At 43.5% G+C, this 23,023-nt stretch overlaps 3 protein-coding genes across 8 annotated transcripts; 1 reads left to right on the forward strand and 2 right to left on the reverse strand.

Annotated features, from left to right (window-relative positions):
- Positions 1-1,457: 1,457 nt before the first annotated feature.
- fn3krp (fructosamine 3 kinase related protein) lies at positions 1,458-5,475 on the reverse strand. The gene is made up of 6 exons (XM_018757287.2): positions 5,278-5,475; positions 4,010-4,161; positions 3,846-3,928; positions 3,353-3,423; positions 3,130-3,252; positions 1,458-2,871 (listed from the first exon to the last, which is right to left on the reverse strand). Exons 1-6 carry the CDS (start codon positions 5,416-5,418, stop codon positions 2,533-2,535), a joined length of 909 nt encoding a protein of 302 aa, XP_018612803.1. The 5' UTR covers positions 5,419-5,475; the 3' UTR covers positions 1,458-2,532.
- A 132-nt stretch (positions 5,476-5,607) lies between these two features.
- Positions 5,608-8,655, forward strand: arl16 (ADP-ribosylation factor-like 16). Its single transcript, XM_018757288.2, has 5 exons — positions 5,608-5,906; positions 6,139-6,197; positions 7,582-7,698; positions 7,808-7,923; positions 8,013-8,655. Exons 1-5 carry the CDS (start codon positions 5,846-5,848, stop codon positions 8,194-8,196), a joined length of 537 nt encoding a protein of 178 aa, XP_018612804.2. The 5' UTR covers positions 5,608-5,845; the 3' UTR covers positions 8,197-8,655.
- Positions 8,656-8,763: 108 nt separating this feature from the next.
- On the reverse strand, positions 8,764-22,882 carry epn3a (epsin 3a). Of its 6 annotated transcripts, none has more exons than XM_018757285.2 (11): positions 22,792-22,882; positions 15,294-16,003; positions 14,475-14,593; positions 14,179-14,253; positions 13,694-13,783; positions 12,922-13,005; positions 12,497-12,632; positions 11,855-12,058; positions 11,325-11,423; positions 10,815-11,045; positions 8,764-10,324 (listed from the first exon to the last, which is right to left on the reverse strand). In XM_018757285.2, the coding sequence occupies exons 2-11, from the start codon at positions 15,850-15,852 to the stop codon at positions 10,008-10,010; spliced, it is 1,914 nt and encodes a 637-aa protein (XP_018612801.1). In that variant the 5' UTR covers positions 15,853-16,003; positions 22,792-22,882; the 3' UTR covers positions 8,764-10,007. The 6 variants fall into 6 exon arrangements, with proteins under 6 accessions (XP_018612801.1, XP_018612798.1, XP_018612795.1 ...); XM_018757282.2 differs by lacking the exon at positions 22,792-22,882 and adding an exon at positions 19,613-19,838; XM_018757279.2 differs by lacking the exon at positions 22,792-22,882 and adding an exon at positions 19,606-19,838.
- Positions 22,883-23,023: the final 141 nt, after the last annotated feature.

Consider the following 23,023-nt stretch of genomic DNA (forward strand, 5'->3'; position numbering starts at 1 on the left):
TTGGATTAAGAATAAAACATGAAATTCTGGGAATGTCTTTAAAAATATGAAACTGAATGTTCTACCCAAAGAGGCGTGTATTGTATTATTAAAAGATAACGTTCAATATCGTTCGGCTAAGGCTTCTGTATTAGCACCCACTGTAACACTGTAGAAAATAATAAGTACATTTGATTTCAAATGAAATACAAAAAGAAAATAAAAAAACAGTAAAATTTTTGTCAAACTTCAAATAATTTATAAAATACCGTAAGACTATTGTAAGATAATTTAAGGCCTTCATGAGAGATTATGAATAGATGGGTCGTGAATATGTCCTACAGCTGGGTAAAGCACTCTCTCCAACAATGGAGGAGATACTGCACAAGTCACTTGAACATGGCACATGTCATTGTGAAGCAAAATAACACATAAAATAACTGAATTTTCTGCACTAAAGTTACACATTACAGTACAAAAATCTACCTGAAGTGTTAAATTCTTGGCACAGGTTGTCCCCGTATTTATTTATTGCACTCATACAGCTTATCCCACCCTAGTGCTACAATGTAAATTATATGTCCTCAATAGGCTCCTTTGTACTGTTTATTATATGTAAATATTACATATTACATTATATGTAAATGGGTAGCATGGTGGCACAGCGAGTAGCGCTGCTGTCTCACAGTGCCTGGGTGGTGCAAGAGGATGTGGGTTTGATCCCTGCTTGGTCTGTGTAGTGTTTCCTTGTTTCCCCATGTCTGAGTGGGTTTCCTCTCAGAGTCCAAAGACATGCTGTTGAGGCTCACCCATAGTGTGTGAGTGACAGAAACAGTGTGTTCCACTGATGTATGGATGAGTAACTCATTGTAAGTAGTGTATCAAACAGTGCAAGTTACCTTGGTGAATAAGGTGTGTGGGCTAGTAACACTACATAGTATCCATTGTAAGTTGCTTTGGAGAAAAGTGTGTGCTAAGTGAATAAAGGTAATGTAAATCTTTTAGTATTATTTACAGTCTGTGTATATTGTATCTTATGCGTATTATCACAGGGGGTGCGGTGGCGTGGTGGGTTGGACCGGGTCCTGCTCTCGAGTGGGTCTGGGGTTCGAGTCCCGCTTGGGGTGCCTTGCGACGGACTGGCGTCCCGTCCTGGTTGCGTCCCCTCCCCCTCACACCCTGTGTTGCCGGGTAGGCTCCAGTTCCCCATGACCCCGTATGGGACAAGCGGTTCAGGAAGTGTGTGTCATCACCAGACTCTGGCCCGTGTATTTGCATTGTGGCACAGAGGTCCAAGAGAAATTAAATTGTGTTTGCCTGTAACTGACCTATAGTGGAATGACAAAGTTTACTGACTTTGACATCATATCTGCCAATTTTTGGCACTGATAAACTGCAAAGTTTGCAAAACACACAACATATAAATTACTAGTTTTTATTCCTGATGTATCTGAATCCACAAGCAAAACAATCAGTGTAGTAACTGCTCATTGAGTTGCACAGCAGGAATGTAACACCATGGCAATCTGAAGCGCTGGGTCTTCAACCTTTTTAAATATTTACAATCATTGGACTTAGAAATAAGCCCACCAGCTCACAAAATTAGCTAAGTCTATTGCACAGCAATTTTTACACTGAAATTAATATAATCAAAATAAACTTTTGAAAACTTATTAGGAAAAAATCTGCAACATGTTTATATTAAGACTGAAAGCTCTGGAATTACTGACCTTGTATTGTAACCAATATGGGGAACCCATGGAATGTAAATTATTAAAAAGCGTTGTATTAGTCCTTAAAAATACACCAATTAATACCTTGCGCTTAGTGAGCATCAGCTTTTACACACTGATTCAGATTTTATTCTGAGATGCAGTTTTAATACCATGGTAAGATCACAGAAAATTAATGTTTAAGAAACTGTAGAATTATATGTAATGCTCCTAAAATTAATGTAGAAAAATCTTCCAAAATGAATCAGAGAAAATGTAATATGGGTATCTAATTAAGGATATTATTTAATAATATATTTTTACTTTTTGACTGAATTGAAAGACGGCATAGGCCAGAAACATACATTAATGCTTAGGGTAGTGACCATGTGAATAGCTTCAAGAGGTTTTAAGTTTAGCTTTGAGTTGAACAAGAAACTACTCAAAACACCTAATGGATACCGCACATTACAGAAAGGTATTTAAATTACAACCATTCTAATACCAGCGAGGGTTGAAATTCATCAACTGATGTTGTGCAGTGTTTTCCTTGACCAGGTGTCATAGGTGCATTAATGACTCAGTATAGCCACCACACAGTTACCCAGTCCGGTACCAACACTCCCATCCTCCTTATACTTAATGAGGACCATACTGCAACGGAATCATACTGCATGCCTGTCAGAAATATTTACCCAGGATACATTGTCTCAGTTAGCTGCATTTGGTAACTATAACAGACACTATCACTGTCATGCAGTTATCAGGCACCTGAAAAAAACAGGAAAAGAAATTTTAAACAGCTTCTCAAAGAGTGCAGAATTTGAGTGTCCTTTGCCATCTACTTTACAAGATTCCTCATGATACGCAGGGACGATCCCTTGTATCCCCCACCAAAATGGTTCCAGTGGTTCAGATAGTGGAAAAGCTGGTAGAGCTGCTGCCTCTTCTCAAACCCCGGTGCCTTGGGTATTTTACTGTGGTATGCGGAGTAGAAAGAGCTTCCGAAGCCCCCAAACATGCCAGCAATGCCCAGCTCGAATTCGGAGTGGCCATAGAAGGAGGCAGGGTCAAATGTGACCGGACCATCTGCGCATTCTGCCACATTGCCACCCCAGAGGTCCCCGTGCAGCAGAGCTGGAAAGACCTCTATTTCACTGAAAAGCTGCGGGATCTTCAGCTGAGGTGGTGCAAAGAACAGTGAGGTTGAATTGAAAGTAGTAGATGAAAAACACATCAGATTAGTCTTTTAATTATGGAATAACAACGTATGACCAATGTCAAATTGCACACCGTCTACAGTTCAACCTTTCTGTAGCTCAAATTTTTTCTCATGCATACAAGTAAATCTCAGTTTGGTTTCTTGTGGATAAGAACAGAAGAATTAAATGTGTGACAATCATTTCTTACAGAAAGAACTCATCTGTAGCAAGCTTACCTGTAGCTGAGACCATAGCTCATCAACCTCTCTGTCTCCATATGTCTTCATCACCATACTGATCTGATGCTGAAGCCTCTGCTGGGAATAGAATGCCACCCAATCGCTTTGCCAGTCATTCGCCTGGAGAAACAGAGAAGGACCACATGGGTGAGGGAGGGGCTTCACATGGGTGTGAGAACAGTTTACGATAAAAAACAAATGGTGTTTCAAATTAGTTCACCTGTGGCAGGTATCCACAACAGGTTGTGGTGTGGAACCCAAACTTGTCGACGGTCTTTTGACCTGCTTTACCTGCACAAACAAATAAGCAAATGTTATATATCCCTAAATATGAGAACATATAATTATTTTCCTAGTATAATTATTTTATTTACAATTCTTTTCAAGCAGTTTCTGTATATTGCAAGTGGTTTTTTTGTGCATACTCAAAGGCAGTAAAACTAATTGCCACGTAAGTAATAAACACATTGGCCTGCATACTTTAGTAGAAGTTGCAGAAATGGTAGAACACATAACAAAATGTCTTCTTTAAAGGTATTTTATTAATGTATCTAATAATTCAGGGGAGTGAAGAGGTATAAATATGCTCTTTAGAAGTCCTGCAGAATCACTGCGCTCAAAGAGGTATTCTGTAACCCACAGCAGACTGCCATAACCATTGTACCAATGCATCTCTGAAAGACTGATTGGCACATAGAGTTGGGTTCAGTTACCAACGGTTTGCTCCTCCTTCTCCTTTTGTCTTTGGTTGTGGAGGTGCAAGTCAGCAAGCTGTTCCCCTAGCTGTGCAGAGAACCTGCAGTAAAGAAAAGAAAACCAATTATACACACTAAAAGCTCAAAATCACTACGGATCACTGTCGGCAGAGGAGGGCTACCTGTTGAGGCTCCTCATGTCAAGGTGCTCCATAGCGAAGACCGCACCTCCGTTCTTCAGATCAAACACTTTCACTGGTTTAGGCACCTTCACAGTTTCAGTTTCCAGAATAGCTTTCAAACTGGCCTCTTCCCCATCGAACATCAGTCTTGCCTGTAACAGAGCAGGAACAATATACAATCAGTAAATGAAAATTATAGCAATAATATACAGGTATGCGCCACTTAAGGACAGGGTTACATTCTGCGAAACCAGTCGTAGATCGACTTCATCGGTGAGCGAACACCATGGAGTGTACAGTACTGTCTTACATTACGGAACTTTTTAAGTAGAAAGCGTACACTCTAAAATAACAATAAAAACAACTGTACAGTAAATACATAAACCAGTAACAGAGTTGTTTATTATCATTATCATGTATTATGTACTATACATAAATCGTATATACTAATATGTCTGGCAGCGCAGTTGGTTTGTTTACGAAACAAACACGTTTAAAACATGTGATTGATGCATCACGTTACGACATCGCTCTTTGATAGGAATTTTTCAGTCCATTATATTTTTATGGGACCACCGTTGTATGCAGTCCGTCGCTGCCCGAAACATCATAAAGCGGTGCATACCTGTAAATAATAGAATCAATATTATAATGATGACGAGAAGAATAAAGAAGAAAACAACACCAAACAGCAATGTACGGGGGGGGAGAACGCCAGAGACACCTAGTAAATGTTTTTTAGAGACTTCCGGAAGTGAATCTGCTGTTGTATCTTTGAGTTAGGAAGGACAGAGAGTAGTTCCCTCACCAAAGAGGTAATAATGGTAAATAAAAATGAATCCATTTAACTTTAGCTTTGATATGGATGTAATCTTTAGAGATAGTAATTACTCTTTTGGACTTAACTGTGTCCCATTTGATTGAGAGAAAATACATGGTCACATCCCGCTGGAAAATTCTCATCATTAAAAACTTAACTGCACAATAAAATTCAAAGTCTACCGTGTCTATCTAGTATCTGCCTTTTCCCCTATCTTTAGTTAATAAAACAAATTTCACTGCATCTGACAGCTCTTGTCTTGCCACCTATGCCATGCTTGAATGATACATGTTATTCAACTAAATATTTAGACTGATATAACCGATCACACTTGTGACTTAGTATTAACTAAGTAACATCGTTTCACTGTGACAGTTCACTCCAATCTCTGAATGTGAATCTCCCATTTCGCCGGGGGCCTGTGCTGTGTGGAAAGCAGAGCAGAGACCTGACTCTTGTGATTTATCTTCACAAACACCATTCCATGGTCAGTTTCGTAGCTTCTTCCTTCACTGATACAGCCGCCCCCTGCATGGCCGATGGGTTTCAGCTTGGATGTCCCCAGCTCTTTCTTAAGCAAAGTTTCCATATTCTGTCAATTTTAACAGTCTCGTCTGGGATTCTTCCGTCAACCGTTTCGCGTATAGTTTTGGTTCCGGGTTAACAATAGTAGTTCCCCCGTATCTGTGGTCACAGCCAATTACAGCTCACAACTGTATGACGGACAGGTAGCTTTTCCAATCACAGAAAACCACATGACACGTAGGTCGTCGTTACAGTGGCGTTAAGACGCCTCCAGGAGATAAGATGAAAACGAGTTTGCCGATTATAAATCAGACATTTTAATTTGAAGAAATATTTTATGCCTTTTAATTATTTTTGATTTTTCTGTGTGTCTGAACTGTGAACTCAGTTCGGATGTTAGGAACCAAGCTGATCTGCAGGGGACAGAGCTGGCACCCACGGACGGATTTTCATTTATTTATTTATATTTATTAGACTATTACGCGTAGAAAATGTGTTTGCTCATCGGAGCCACCGGTGTAGGGAAAACACTGCTACTTAAACGGTTACAGAATATCCTTTGACAATGATTGGTTCCGTATAATATCCAGTCAGTTTAAGCATGATATGTTGCACCAGCATTCCTGGTAATAGGTGAAATTTGCTATAAAATTTGTTATCTTACTATTTGAAGAGGCAGAGCTAGGCACTAGACACTGTCTTTAACTGCTACACATCTAGTCTTGAACCTAAGTCTTTTATACATCTGAATACTTCTCTAGACAGTTTCCCTAACTGAAACAACAGATGAATTTACGAGATGAGCAGACAGACTTTGGTGAACCGCCCCCCACTTTACCTACGGTGAGTCAGTAGAGATCTGGATGTTTCTATACAATTGTATATTGTAATGTAAATGTAATTGTGTCTGCAACATTCGACACTGTCAACCACCGGATTCTACTGTCCTAGTCAGCTTGGAATCAAAGAGCGGCACTAAGATGGTTTGAGTCCTCCCTGTCTGACACATCATATCGAGTGGTCTGGCAGAGCTCCCATTCATCTGCTCTGCGTCTCTCAACCGGTGTCCCACAGGGCTCGGTACTAGGTCCTCTTCTCGATCTATACCTCCTCCCTCAGCCCAGTCATTGCCTCCAATGGATTCAAATACCACTGCTATGCTGAAGATACCCAGCTCTTCCTCTCATTTCTACCTGGAGCATCAGACATTTCTGCACGCATTGCTGCCTGTCTTGTCAGACATCTCTGCATGGATGTCTGATCACCACCTCCAACTCAAGCTCTCCATAACAGAGATTCTTCACTTCCCAGCTGGCCTGTCCTTCTGTCACAATCTATCGATCAACCTGGACAACTCACTCATTTTGCCTACCTCCTCTGCTAAGAGTCTGGGAGTGACGATTGACTCGAGTCTTTCTCTCAGCACATCGAAGCCACAACCTAGTCCTGCATTTACATCCTGCATAATATCTGCAGGACCCGTCCCTACCTTGCAACTGACTCTGCCCAACTACTTGTCGAGGCCATGGTGACATCCTGTCTGGACAGCTGCCACTCTCTCTTGTGTGGCCTTCCCGCTACTGCCATCAGACCTCTGCAGCTGACACAGAATGCTGCTGCATGAGTTGTATTTGACTTACCAAAGCGTTCCCATGTGTTTCCTCTACTCGTTTCTCTGCACTGGCATCCCATAGCTGCCCGGATCAAATTTAAGACCCTGGTTATTGCCTACAAATGCATCAGTAGAACTACTCCTAGCTTTTTACAGGACTTGATCAACTGCTACACCCCAACCAGACCGCTTCGCTTGTCTACTTCTGCCTACTTGGTGGTCCCGCGCACAAAAGGTAAAACACGGAGGTTCTCAGTTCTGGCTCTGTTGTGGTGGAATGACCTTCCCCTCTCACTCAGAACTACTGAATCTCTGTCCACATTTAATGAGGGTCTGAAAACTCACCTCTTCCAGACTCACTTCTTCCATAACCTCTCAAGCTCATGTATAGTGTAAATGTTCATGCACCATAACTTTATGGTCATGCCCAGACAAGCCTTTACACAGCCACTACTTCTGTATTGTATGTAAATGAGAAAAGCGTCTGCTAAATGAATAAATGTAAATGTATAGGGATTCCATTCTCTTTGGGTGATTCCGTCCTGTGTTCTTCACAGTGAGAAATCTGGGGACAGGACAGTGATGAAATCCAACTGTCCCATGTCCTATCAACAGGTTGGCACCAACTTGACCGACCTGACATTGAAGAAGAAAAAAGTGACCATCCGAGAGCTGGGAGGCTGTATGGGGCCCATTTGGCCAAGCTACTACAGTGACTGCTCGTCCGTCATTGTGAGTTCTCGGTCATGGGTTCAGTGCCCCATCTACTGGATCAGAACAAGGCTGCTCCTTTCCCTGTCTGCTAAAGGATTCCTGTCTTTCTCCCTATGCCTCTTTTCAGTTCGTGGTGGATTCTGCCAACATCAACCAGGTGTCCTCCTCCTGCATACAACTACTATCGGTTCTTTCTGCTGAGCTGCTCCAGGGGGCCTCAATCCTCGTGGTCTTCAATAAGATGTGAGATACCTCTTACAGCTCCAGCTAATCCTCCATGTGTTGATGGACACTGTTAAGACTGAAGGCCTTTTCTTTTGTTGTTTCACCAGTGACATTCCCTGTCCAATGACCATCATGGAGATGAAGTCACTCTTCAGGTTGGATGACATCATAGCCTCAGCCCTTCAGTCAGTCACAGTTCTGGAGTTGAGTGCACGCTCTGGACAGGGCCTGCAGAAAGTGCTGGACTGGCTGGAGTCAACAGAGAGATCTGCTGTTGAACAACACATGTAGGAATTCACTGTGAAAAATTCGTTTTCCGAGAGCATTACACGTTTGATCATTTTCAGCTTGCAATCATACACAGAAGCCTAACTAAGAGCATTCTCAGTGGTTGTCAGAATGGTTTTAGCACTGGCACGTCATCGTATCCAAGTTTCTGACAAATGGCACAATGACCCAGTGGCTTCTCTTGTTACTCTGACAGCAAGACCGGCTGTGACACTGGTTCAGAATGACTCTGGAGCAGCATCTTATCTCCTGTTGTATCTATGACAGATCCGCCCTGCTTTTTTCTGTATTATTCTGCATGTACCTGCTCAGTTCTAAGGGACCGTGAGAAACAGCCTTTCTGCCTAAATACTGTTTAAACCATGAAATGAAATGCTTTCTAAAGGAGTACAGATAACAGGTACAGCTGATAGCATAGTGGTTAAAGCCGCTGCTTTTGGATCCAAAGGTTACAGGTTTGATCCCCACCTCTGGTTGTAGTACCCGTAAGCAAGGTCCTTACCTTAATTTTTTCCAGTAAAATTACCCAGCGATATAAGTGGGTAAAATTGTAAGCTTGTAACATTGTAACCTTAATATTGTAAGTCACTTTGGAGAAACACATCAGCTAAATGCATAAATGTAAGTTTTAACCTTTGTTGAGACAAACTCGTGCAGAAAAATAACTGAACACTATAGAGGGCTGATATGGACCACAAATTATTTATGAAGACAGTGAACACTACACCGGTTCATAACTCAGTTTCTGTGTTTAATGCAAATAAAAACTTTCCTTCATTAACAGTAGGGTTCTGTTCCAGTGACCCTGTTGTAGAAATAGTTCTCAGAAGTTTAGTTTACATAGTATGCCAAAGCACAATACCAACATGTAAATACTGTACTTTACATAAATGTATATGACTTAAAAATTACCTTTTTGCCTGTTCTTTTATGTTCATCAAGTGGAAGATGGATGTTAATGTGACACCTGTAAAATGAAAAACTGACCAACCACAAGGCTTCTGCACGCCTTAGCAGTTGCTGTAGTCTCACACTGCTCCATGATAACCGAAACAGCTATTAAGGCTTAAAACCACAAGACGGTTCTTAAATATAAATGCATTTAAGGCGAAGGGCATAAGACCAGGTGGTCATAATTTGAGGGGTGTCTGTAAAGGAACTGACCCATCTTTCCCTGCAAAACTTGTATGTACACGTATACATGCAAGCAGACCACGTTAAAATAGTATGTACTTCTGGAATATTCCTGGAAGACTGTAATAAAAAGGAAAATTACACAGGCTAAGTGAATCAAAGATTAGTAAACTGTTTTAATTCATTCTCTTACTATGAATACACTATTTTAGTGCAAGTACTTGTTATTTTGTTTTAAAAAAAGGCTTAAAACTGCTGAAACATACATCTGGTAAGTGAATGGGTTCCATCTATTTTCTGTTCACCTTCTGTGTGGTCCAGGTGGCATTTTGAACTGCCACTGTTAAAATCAATGCACTTTTCATGAAAATGTCTTAGGTCCAATTGCAGAACTACCAGAAGGAGAGTGGTAACAGTCAATGAAGTCACAATGTACTGCACAAGTAATTAGTGTTGCTTTCACCCTATTGGTTTTTTTTTTTTTTTTTTTTAAACCAGGGAAACATTCAAATAGACCGTGCCTGTACTAAGCCATCCAGCATATAAAACAAAAAAAAATACATTTAAAAAATTACTGTTTTGACTGAATGCACTAAGAGCTGAGTTTGAGACTGACAGTTCTTGGAATGTGACACAAAAGTGACCCCAGACTGTGCCTGGATTCTGACCCCATCTGGGCTTCATAAGAAAGGGTTCTGACTGTGCAGACTGCTCTGGTCTCCACCAGGGGGAGCTGCAGAGAAAGGAAGCAGAGGCTCTGGTAGGTTGTCCGGCACGACCGTGAGTCCAAAGCCTGCTGGGTAGGCTGGAGGCTGACTGTAGGAGGGTGGTAAGGAGCTTGGAAGGTGGGTCAGGGGCAGTGGGAGGGAGGTGCTGTATGGGAGGGCCATGGGGGGCTGGGATGAGGCTGAGCTGGGGTGGATCTGATTGAGGGTTTGCACCGTCCGAACTGTCTGGTCGCTGTGGAAGGGGTTGGTGAGCAAAGGTTCCTTCAGTTCTGGAAAGTGATATAGAAAGAGGAGGGGCAGAAGAGAATAAATCAAATGTGTGGCACAAATCAAAATGGGAATTTTTAGTTACATGTTTTTAAATTTAAATGGATTGTTTGGAAAATGGGGCAGCTGGTAGGTAGTATAGTGGTTAGAACTAACTTTAGACCCAAAAGTTACAGGTTCCAATCACACCTCTAGTTGTATTACCCTTAAACAAAGTACTTATCCTAAATTTCTACACTAAAATTACCCAGCTATATAAACGGGTAAATAATTGTAGGTAGATTAACACTGTAAGTCACTTTGGACAGTGTCAGCTAAATTAATAAATGTAAAATATTGATCAGCTATTACGAGAAGAGCTATAAAGCTGAAGTGTTTTCCATTTCCATTTGACGTTATATGCCAATCAAAGATAAATATATTGCGTATTTAATTCAGTTATTCAGTGCAGCTAAGGATAATATGCTGATATGCAATATGTGCAATGCTCACCTGAGAGAAAAGGGTTTTTTGGCTTAACTGCTGAGCTGGAGGGGATCAGATTGTCAAGGTCGACCAGGGAAGCCGCATTCGGGCCCAGGAAGGCCTCAGGGTTTGGGCGGGTTCGAGGGACCGCCTCAGTGAGCGGCTCAGCCAGTCCAGACAGGTCAAAGGCCTCAGGGCTTCCTCCTTTGCTGCCGTTCTGCCTCTCCTCAGTGGCAGATTCCCCGAATAGGTCGCCGTCTGCAGGATGACAAGGGCTCAGATATAACTGCACTGTCTGGAGTTCCCAATCTTATTGGAGAGCATTTTTGGCATAAAAATGTAATTATCGATCACAAAAAACCCATAAGCTTTTGTAATAAGGTTTAAATATGACAGTCTGTGATATTAAGAGAGACATTCTACTCTTGAACAGTCATGGTCTCTAGTACCAAAAATATAACTATTTGTCATTTATTCTATGACCAACTTCATAACAGGGATCCCTGAGCAGATGGGATTTACAATTACTTTAATCACCTGTAGGGCTCCCTGACCGACAGGTAGTTAGCGTCTGGTGGGTGTTTGCAACCGAGGAGCCCTCAGACATAGCAGAGAATGGGTCACCATTGGAAGAACCTACAAAAGAAAAAACACAACAGACCTCATATAAAGCTTGCAGAGACAGTAATCCACAGTAATCTTCGATTTTTGGTAACCCCTTCTCTAACGCATGGTCACGGGGATCCGAAGCCTTTCCTAGAAGCGCAAGGCATGAAGCAGGGTACATCCTGGATGGGATACCAGTCCATCACAGGGCAATCACACATACTCAGACACACACACACACACACACACACACACACACACACTACAGGAAAATTAAAATCACCAATTCACCTGAAACACCTTTGCAATGTTGGAGGAAACCCATGTGAACACGGGGAGAACATACAAACTTTACACAGAATGAGCCTAATGAAGACCAATCAGCCTTAATACCATCCAGTTCTGCTAGCATCGTATGTACTGTGACATCTGGATGCGTTATCGCCTGGCCGAGTTAGTACCTGGGTGAGGTGCGAGTGAAATACGCTCTACAGCACCCATCTGGGCAGGCTGGCTGGCAGCCTGGAGGCTGGGGATGCTATTCGGGGCCTCCCAGGGGTCCGGAGGGGACACCCTCAACCCTTGACCTGGCTGTACGGCAATGTCATAGGAGGGCGGTGGCGAGACCCACGGCTTGCATATCCCAGGCATGGGGGAGGAGGTTTCTGCGGAGAAATAGGTAGGCGCTTACATTCTTTTCATACCACTTCAGTGTTCCAGTAGCATACAGTCCATTTCTACACATCTCACAGCAAAAACAAAAAAAAAACAAAAATTTAAGAGACTGAACACTCAAGAGTTTGGTAAATATATAAATAAATACTTTACATTTATTTATAAATGCATTGTGTTAGCCAAACATATAAATATATAGGTTTAGGTAACTACATAAACAGAAATATATATAAACATACACACAAACACACAAACACACACACACACACACCATCATCTGAACCACTTGTCCCATAGAGGGTCGTGGGGAGCCTAACCCGGCAATACAGGGCGCAAGGCCGGAGGGGGAGGGGACACATATATATTTTTTAATAAATTGTGTTAACACTGAGCACAAAAAGCAGCAGCGTATTGGTTTTGGTGTTTACCCAGGCTGTCCCAGGGGTCTGAATTGGGCTGGCTGCCCGCTTGGATATGAGCTGTAACAGTGTTTAGGTCCCAGGGGCCACCACTAGGGGGCTCTGTAGAAAGAGGCCTGAAAATGTCGTCTTCCACAAAAGGCGGCTGGAAATAGAAATAAAACCAATACAGGAACTTCATTAGGACTATATCTTAATGTGTGTCGCTTTAAAGAAAAGTGTCTGTTAAATAAATACATGTAAATGTAAATAACTGCATTGTTCCCCAGTAACGATGAAACTTGGACTTGAATCTTCTGGCGAAGCTTAACTGAATGGCTTACCATCCAATAGGTTTATGCAGTAATATATGCAAATGAGCTGCACATTTAATTTCTTTGGCAGCGACAGCTGAGATGCTAATTGAGATAAGACTGGAGATCTTTGGTCCGTACCGCTCCTCCGGGCCGAATCTCTCGTCTGCTTTCCTCGAGGGCCTTCCGGAGAAGGGACTCGTCTCCTTGGCGACTGCGTTGCTCCTGGAAACAAACACAAGGCACCAGTCAGAGGGTGAATGGAGCATGCCAGCTGACACGCACACACACACGCGCGCGCGCACATACACACACACACACCTCACCAAGCACATCTCCGAAACTGAGGCACGCACTGGCCCACCGACTCGAACACTCCGTATTGACTCAGTGTGTGCGGCTCTGACTCACACTCACATGGACGGGATGACTCCTGCACGGTCACCGAGTCACAACGAACAGTTCAACTCGTCACCATTGTAAAAGCAGCACCGTGTCCAGTTTGAATTAAGTTGAACCATTTCAGGAGCTTCCCAGCTACAAAAATGTGAAGTTTATAATCATCTTCTAAAATGGATCATCTACTGTTGCGCAGGATGTTCTTGAAGCAATGATGAGGGATCTGCAGTTGTACTAAAAAGCACATAAATTTACACCTGCATTAAAGCTCATATTTGCTTCTTTTAATTAGTAGACACAATGTAGACGATCATACGATTAGAACTAAACTCATAATATCATGCGTTTTATTTGCTTGTTTGCGATGTGCCAAAATGAGGTAGAACAGGTGGCGTACCATCCTATAAAAAAACCGCTATTGTACAACCACGAATCTGGAGAACTCTGCTGTTCTGTTGCTTCAGTGAGCACATTTGTTTCTGATAGTTTCTTACTGCTTGTTCTTCGACAGTACCTGCTGATGCTCTGCTTCACTGAGACTAAGTGCGATCTGGAGCTGAGTTTCTTCATCAATATCCAAGGCAACGGGAGGAGGAAGAGTTGCCTAGAAAGAGGAGCGTAAAGGGGATCAATCAAGTGGATTTTAGCCAAGACAACTTCTTAACTTCAGAGGAATTCTCCAACACCTCCAGAACTGGCTAGTCAAGTGTTCGACCACTCTTCTCCCTGACGTACATCTGTATAAATTAGAATTGTGATTATTGAGCAGATGATCCATGTTCGGCTGTTTGATGTATTATACAACAGTCTGGCTACAGTGAGATCTAGAGACAGATCTGGGTTTTTTTTTTTTTTTTTTTCCTTTTCCCTTCACCAAGGCCCTGCAATGAAGCCAAGCTCATGTTGAAATATAAATTGGTAGATACAAAACATCCCATTTCATTCCCATGCATGGTTTTCTTTCCTCTCGAATGTCTGGAAAACCTCACAGCTCAGTACCTTTTGGTTCTCCTTGCTCAGCCGCAAAGCTGTCTCAAGCTGGGCCTGTTCATCAGCATCTACAGGGGCACGTGGCTGAAACGAAGGGTGGCGTTAATGTGGGCTCAACACCAGGGCCGTAAAGGCAAACAACTGTCTGGACGCACACTCTTGCTTATCAAATGGCAACGATGGATGGATGGATGGATGGATGGATGGATGGACTTTATTGATCGCTGAGTGCATACAGAAAGCTCACGCACACACAGCATTTTGTTACGCTTCTCCAACTCGGTGTATATGGACATCTGCGGTACCTTCTCACTCTCTTCACGACTCATGGCCAAGGCCACCTGCAGCTGGAGCTCCTCCTCTCCGCTGGTTTGGGGGCGCGCCTGCTCCAGGTCAGAAGCAACGCGGCTGGGTGAGGAGGAAGCTAGGGCCAAGGCACAGGAGGTCAAAGGCAGGAAAAGGAGGAAAGCAGGGAACAGCATAACTAATAAGACTTGGCAGGAGATAATGAGCCTCATTAAACGCTGAATTTAATTTGATGGAATATTCACACCGGGCAAAATAACCTAACGCGCAGTCGGCCTCAAGCCGATTCCCGAGTTTCATTCTGAAACGCTCTCTCAAACTGATCCTCCCGCAGCGGGGCCCTGACTCAAAATGCACGGCCGCAGTAATTCAGAAGAATGTCCTGGAAGGCACGGTTGCCAAAGCAGAGATAGGCATTATTAATGCGCATACTCAATCATACTGGAATGCACTTCTGTGCTCCATTAGCTTGACCAGCGAAGTGCTTTCTGCCTCAGGAGCAGTTCGCCTGGAAATGCTCCAGTCTTTCCAGCGAATCCATGAGCAGCGCTTGTTTTCAGGACAATAACGCCTAGTCTTCAGGATACACTGCTTCCAGTTGCTCTGCATAATGTGATTAAGACAGAGGTGGCATAGGCCAGAAAAGTAAATAATATGGCGGGATTTCCTAGTTTCATCTCAAATGAAGTGTGATGCGATGGTTTCTGACAAATAACACCACGATGCAGCACCTCCCCTGGTAGCATCATTGTGGTTCTTAGTGCGGGACTGCATGTGACTGTGGGGTGAGTATGTGCGTGGGCTTCGGGGTGACTCACAGCTGACGGAGGACGGGGATCCCCACGATCGGCTGTATCCCTCCCGCTGGATGGAGGTCTGCTGGCCAGGGTAAGGGGGTGGCAGGTCAGAAGTAGCTTGGTGTCCCCGGGCGCCAAGCGCCTGAGTGCGCAGTCGCTGCAGCTTTTCCTCATCGCGGACAAGCGTCGCCAGGTGCCGGGCTTTCTCCCGTACGGCTACACCCTGGTCCCGGCCGTCACGATCCACGTACTGGAAGTCTCGCAGTGTCTGGATGGTGATCATGTTCTCACGGCACTGCTGGGCGACTCGCTCCGAGCCCGCCTTCACCAGGTACTCCAGCAGAATCAGTGCCTTGTGCACGTGGCGCCAGTTCTTGCCGTGATCATTCAGGCGCTTCCAGATCATGCCCATGACCTCAAAGAAGGCCGGCATGCTGTAGGTTAGTTCGGCAATCTCTGACATGAGGGCACTGGAAGGCCCCCAGGGGTCATTTGAGGTGGCCTCACGCACCTTGACCTCTGCATCCGTGTAGTTGTGCACAATGTTCTTCACCTGCCGCCGCAGAGATGAGGTTGTCATGGCGACGGCAATGTGGAGGACAGGGAAAGAAAAAAAAAAAAAAAAACAGCTCCTTGATCCAATTCGTACTAGGTGTGGTTGTGTAAAGGGGACAAAGATGTGTGCTTGCAGTGGTGGGAACTCAGTGGGGGAGGACTGCTACTCCAAACTCCTGAAAGATGGCAAAAACAAGAAGAAGGAATGTCACAGCAAGGATCAAGCTGGCACTGGGCTAGATGAACCAAGGTTCTCTTTATGTAAGCAACATAAACATCAGCCTGGTGTGAAGAGTGCTAATTTATTAAAAAATAAAAAAAAAAAGAAATTTAATTAAATTAGTGAATATATGAATGAATAAATAATCAACACAAGCTCAAACAACCACAATGTCAGACAGGCAGAAACAGAAGAAACCTCCCTTTACCTCCTCCAGATGGATCAAATGCCAACTGATCTTCACAGTCCATTGACAGTCAAAAAGCGTGGCAGCAAATCCATAAGGCCGAACAAAGTTATTTCAACGTAGCCGTTTTAAGACTGGAGCACAAATAAGAGTTTATGAACATAAAACCTGACAACAAAAACACGCCTTGACTTTATTCAAATGCTTAGCAGACTCCACAACATAAGCACATCCTACAACAGCGGCGACTACGCAGAGCAGAACCCACATTCTTAAGATCTTTAACTGGAAGCCCAGTGAAATGAACACATTATACCGCACTGTAGTGGCACCTCCTGTAATCATGATCACAACCTTGAGTGCATCCGGGACCGTTATTACCCCTGAGTGCCACTTTAACATTCAGCAGAATGGTAATATAGACACGCTTTTGGAATATTACGAACAAATTGCCCTTCAGGCCCTGTGTCTGAGAAATTCAGTATCAGCTTTAGACAATAATTCTCTGCTGTTATCTGAATATCATCACCACATGGGAAGCGGAGGTTACACAACACTAGAAAAACCAGTTTATATATGCAAACATCATAAACGTGTCCAAGATACTCCAAGCCCGGTTTGCACCAATACAGGGACATCAAATCTGGAGGCATACATCCTCTAAAGCCGACCTGGCATGGGTAATTTCAGCACACAGCCAGTAACCGGTACATGTTATCTCATGCGTCTGTTTGAAAATACCTGAGTGGAACCAGCAGTCACCCTCCAAACCTGCCTGGCAAGAGGAGAGCTTCCCGCCCATCATCCAACCCTAAGCAAACTGGCATGTGTTCAAGTGTAACTCAAAAGCAGAAGGGGGGGTGGGGGAGTTCTCAAAATCAGTCCTAGAAAGTTTCACAGCTATAAATGTGTATTTGTGTAGTTAAGGCACCGTTGTGAACCGAAAACCGAAATCAAATGCCTGAGTCCGCACCGCTGCAAGCCACAAAGACAACATTCCCTCATATTCCCAGCAGGTCAGATGTTCACGCACGTTGTGTGGAACGCGGAAACAGCTGGCCGTAAGCTTCTCGATGATTCCGGCTTTGTAACGCAGCGCTCGTTTGAAAAGATCACAGTGACTAGCTCAAACCGGGACCTCGAGTCAAAGAGCTCCCACCCAACGACACCATCAGGTAACCGGAATCAGATTCCCGGAATTCCTCAATTGCTATTTTTGGACTTTAACCTTTCTCTTGAGCGGCGGCCACTGATTAACAGCACGCTGCGGTGGGGAAAGCCGCCATGGGAAGGAGACCAGGTTGTAGACCCTCATGGACCGATGTGTCATGTAAGGCAGGGCAGGACAGGTCACCTTTAGGATCAGACATGCTGGAAATCTCTTCTCCAGATTTTCCCCGGTCGGAGGAAGCTGTGATCATTTCACAAAGAAATCTACTTCCCTAAAGACACACTCCAGGGGGACCAAACTGTTGTATTAGAAGGGATATGTCAGCATACCCAACATTCCCTGTGAGGTGTCCCCATACTCCCCATCCCCAGCCAGCAATGTCCCAATGAGCCTGACCTTCTTTGAGAGTCTCAATTACAGCAAGTGAAGGTCCTGGGTGGCAGCGTTACATTATTTATTCACCTACCGGTCTGGCACCCCTTTCCAGGGCAACATCTGATCGCTTTGCCTTCTTTAGTTCACTGGCCTCTGTAAAGCCACTTTCACAGTTTACTCACTGCACATTCACCAAATTCTCCACTCTGCGACCATCGTACCCTTCAGAGCACACAAGTGCAGCGCTTGGCAAAATCACAGCGTCTTGACGTAAAGCCAGCTTTCTTGAAGCAAAGAGAAAATGACAGAGTGCAGAGTAACAGGTCCTCTTTCCCAGTCTTTGTCAAACAGAGCTCCTCTGTGATCATCACTACAGAATATTGTATGCAAGATCGGAAAAGGCCACATATTACCAGGTGGCTTTCCCATAAAACCGTAATGCTCCATTAAGAGTAACAGGTGCATTAACGCTCCATAATTGCTTCCAGTGCACTTATGTGTGTGTGGCTACTCTGTACTAAGGGTTCCAAGAATGTTCCTACAGTGAAATAATACATTTTTAAGATATGCACCTACTCCTGTGGTCTTACTGACTCTTTCCCACATTTTCTCTCAGTTTTGGTGAGAGTTCCTGCCAAATATATTAATTATATGTTGATGCCATTCTTTGACACGCCATAGAGAAGCCTGGAAAAGCAAGACCAATGAGAAAAATCAACGAGACAAAAGCCTTTCCCAAAAAGTGAAAGTTATAATACCATAAATGTTATACAGTATACGCAGTAAGATGGAGGAACTGTCATGTAGGAACCACCAACCCTATGAACTGATTCCCAGATACAAAGCTCTGGCTCAGCAGTTCTGGATCCATCTCCAACCACCCCCCGTCCCATACCGAATCCATTAGTACAAAGCGAACTGCCTGATTTCCAGCCTCGAACCGTCTGTCTCTGAGCCTCCGAACATCTGCACGGCCGTGTCATTTCCTCAAAGGAACAATCCGGATCCCTTCATCGCTACATGATTTCCTACACCCACAACTTGCACAAGAGTCCTGGCAACACCCCAAACACTCCAACACATACACACACAACCCAGTAATCTGGCCTTTGTGTGGCATGTATGAGCTTCTGAGAGCAATCAAATCACCAAATGAGTCTAAAATTTGTTTATATCTCGTTTTTGAACAACCAAGGCCAACAATCCCTTCATGCTCACTGCCACTTGGCATTAATTCTCATGAATGAAGGGGCTGGGTGAACATACACGCAGAGGGACAGTGAGCAAAGTTCGCATCCATTTCCAAGTTTTTTTTTTTTTTTTTAAAAAAAAAAAAAAAAAAAATCAGACATGAGATAAAAGATTGATACTGTATAGAATATGTTAGTTTTGCGTTAAAAGACACATTCTTTCCGTGGCGTAGCCCTCCTCTTCGCCTCCCCCGGGACACAACTCAACTGGACACGATGTTGCGAAGCGAAAGCAAGAAGAGACGAAACACCCTTTTTTCATATTTTCTGCTGTTATTAGTGTTAGTTACGGTGAGAACTGAATGGTAACACTTGTGTTTGAATACTGGTCAGAGTCGGCAGTCGCGCTCGGCTCCAGCGTGACTCAGCTGCTTCTTTCTGTAGTTTTCGGAGGTCCGGGAAAAAAGCGCCCCGCGTCCGTCCGCCTCGGAAAACCGCACTTTCTGAGCGTTTCGCCCCGCCGATCGGATCGGGCACCGCGAGCGCCCACCTACTGTGTCCCGCGCCTTCGCGAAGCCTCCTCTGCGTTTGTGCCAAAAGAGAGAAGCAGGGTGGAGAGAGAAAGGCAGACGCACACTTCACCGTGGGCCCCGGCCGGGAGACGCGCCTCCGACGCGGGCGGTTCGGCTCCGCAGGATCTCCGAGACGCCTCAGGCTCCGCGTCCGGGCGACGCAACGCGCGCGCGCTTCCACGGCCACGGGGGGACGGGACACGCGCTCCCGGTGCCGGTGGAGGGATCGAGCATGGCTCACCCCCTGCTCTGCGTGTCACTGAGTCAGTGTCTCAATCTGTCTGTGTGTGTGTGTGTGTGTGTGTTTCCCTTAACCCCCTGTGTCCCGACACACACGGGCGGTGACATCATACTTCGATCCGCTTGTTTGTCCAGTAAAGCAAGAAAAACAAGAGGTCATAATATAATGGGTACATATACGAAAATATATGTACACACACACACACACGTATGAGTCGCACGCTTTTTTTCCCATCAATGACCTTGATTTTTTAAACCATTTGATCGAAGATACGGAATCCGTGAGTATGAAGACACATTATGACAAAGATCAGATAACATTTTAAGAGGAATTTGTGCAAAAATCCTGTTACCATATCATTCATACGTGTGTAATTATTGTATGGGTTCACAAACATTTTCTTAGTTGTATATGATCATATGATTGCAACTACAGAAATATACAGACAGATAAAATTACTTATTTGCATGTATACTATAGTGCACATACAGCTATATAATATATTCTTTAGAGTTATTTTGCCATAATATCAACTCCGCATATTCACAAAAAATTCAGTTTTCTGTAATCTAGCAATAGCCTTCAAAGTCTTTGCATGATATGTTTACTACCAGTTCCCACACTGGTGTGTTCAGATGTTTTCTGTGGCCATGGATGGTTAAAGGGATTGGATGTCTCCATGCGAATGAACATTAAAAGATCAGCTAAGTATGAAAATATTGTGCAGTTTGGTGAAGGGAAGGCCTGTGTCAGTTACACGTGAATTATGTTAAACCTTTCTTTTTCTCTGCACTCTTCAACAGCCAACCTTTATCCAGGCATTTCACAAATCTGTTCTAGGAGCATCATTTTTAAGGTCAGAGGTTACTTCAAATCTGATTTCCTTCTATACATAAATACAGCTTTTGACAGTTGCAAATGTCACTAAATGATAAACAACAACAATAATAATAATAATAATAATAATAATGATAAAGAATTTAAAAACAGTTGTGAGTTATGTGGAATGTCATGTGAAATTTGAGTCTCTTGTGAGTGTAAGGAGATCCTTGGGGGAGGGACAGGAATGGAGGAGCTCCACCCCTTCAACCTCAGATCTGTGGGAGTGCAGGCTGAGGCCCAGCTTTCTGCTAGGACATGTTCTATGGTTCTTAACAGCACCACCTTGACCCACAGATCACCACTTTGTGTTTGTACAAAAGAGGTCAATAACGTGATCCTGTGTGTGTGCGCGTGTGTATGAAGGGTGATAATGAAGCAACAGAATCTGGTTATGCTGCTTTTCCACTGAAAGAGTCACATAGTCATAGAAAGAGGGAGTTCAGAGAATAAGAAAATGAAAGTGATGGGTTTGTGTGTCAGCAAGAGAGTTTGTATCAGGAAGCCTCATCTATTGCAGTGCCTATAACACCACTATAACACCATGACATAAGAAAAAGCCAAACATGGAATTTCCCTGAAATGCTGCATTAACTAAAGACAAAAAAGAAGATGGTTTGTCAAGAAAACCTGCCAGTCAACACAACATATCTAACAGGTGAGGCAGAAAGTCAGGCCTGACGGGCAGAACGAAAAAAACTGCATACATTTAAAAGAATGAAAAACACACAAATTCATGTGTGCTTTTGTAGTGAGGTGCAGTTATGATAGATGGCTGCATATATCATTTATATGGGCCATGCATAACCTGGAAACTGCAGAAAATAAAAAAAAAAAAAATGCAGACTGAAAACCAGTGTGATGTAATGACAAATTGCAACAGCTGTCAACTGGCAGGCCAAGTTTCATTGCATTCATATGATCACGTAGAAAAATATGGAGCCAGATTAGAAATGTAATTAGGCCAGAACATGGCTGCACAGATTGCATGCTTTTTCATTTGGATTCAACAGAAGATATTATAAACTGATTACATATAAGCCATCTAGTTAGACTTATACCTGCTCTAATACCCTAGTCATCCACTATCAATAACCATTATCCAATGCCGGATGATTATGGTCCACAGCCTATCGTGGAACCATAGGGTGGGAGGCAGGGTATAACCTGGATAGGACATCAGTCTTTGACAGGGCAATCACACACGTTCATTCACGCACACATATACACACTATGGACAATCTAGAGTAATCAATTCACCTGAAACATGTCTTAAGACTGTGGGAGGAAACCAGAGCACCTCCAGAAAACCCATATGAATATACACAGGGAGAACATGCAAACTATGGAAAAACTGAACCAGATTCAAACCCCTGTAGGAAATCCCAGCCAAAGCTACCTAATAGTTTTGTGTCACTCCACGTCCTCAAATAGTTTGCATAGTTTTTATGACAAACTATGAATAAACAACTGGAAACAACTGAACTGCCACTAAAGTATGTATTTAAATATAACATAGATGTCTTTGAGGACATTACCCTTAACTGGACTACTGGTCCAAATATGTTTACTGCTATGTATACCACACACACATTGACGGAAGTCACTTGACCCAAGTGGGGTTGCAGTGAACTGAAGCCTAACCCAGCAATGCAGGGCGTAAGGCTGGAGGGGGAAGGGACACATGCAGGATGGGACATCAGTCTGTCACGAGGCACCCCAAGCGGGACTCGAACCCTAGACCCGCCAGAGAGCAGGACCCAGCCAAGCCCACCACACCACTGTGCTCCTGCTCTGTACACTAAATTGTATGAAAACAAACTACCTTATAGCATGCTGAGGTGTACATGGTGCATTCTGAATAAGAAAATCATTTAAATAAATAAAAATTCTTTCTTAAGCCTCCCTGGCATAGTTAATCATAAAGTCAGACAAAATTAAAAACACTGAGAAGCCTCCACTGATAACCATACAGAGCTATAAAACACAATACATCTTTCAGGCACTTTGGCAGCACCGACAAGTGGGAACAGACCTTCGCAAGTCCTTATGAAACACTGACACCTACATTCATCGTTTCCATGGCAACATTAAGTGCCTTCATTGCACTTTTCATTGGCAATACATACCAGATGTAATTTTTATTGCTCCATAAAGCTTTGTGACTGACAGCGAGAAACCTCTTCAACATCCATTACCCTCAACCTGGATTATCTTTGGTTGTGGGGGGTGATGACCTTGGTGACAACTGTATTAAAATAAATGCAATAATATTAATGTCATAGACATCAAATATTTTTTAAAAAATTCCTAATAAGAAAAAAACTTACAGGGACATTCCTGCACTAGCAATACATACAA

The sequence above is a fragment of the Scleropages formosus genome, chromosome 8 (assembly GCF_900964775.1).
Source record: "Scleropages formosus chromosome 8, fSclFor1.1, whole genome shotgun sequence".
In the NCBI taxonomy this organism is placed as follows: Eukaryota; Metazoa; Chordata; class Actinopteri; order Osteoglossiformes; family Osteoglossidae; genus Scleropages; species Scleropages formosus.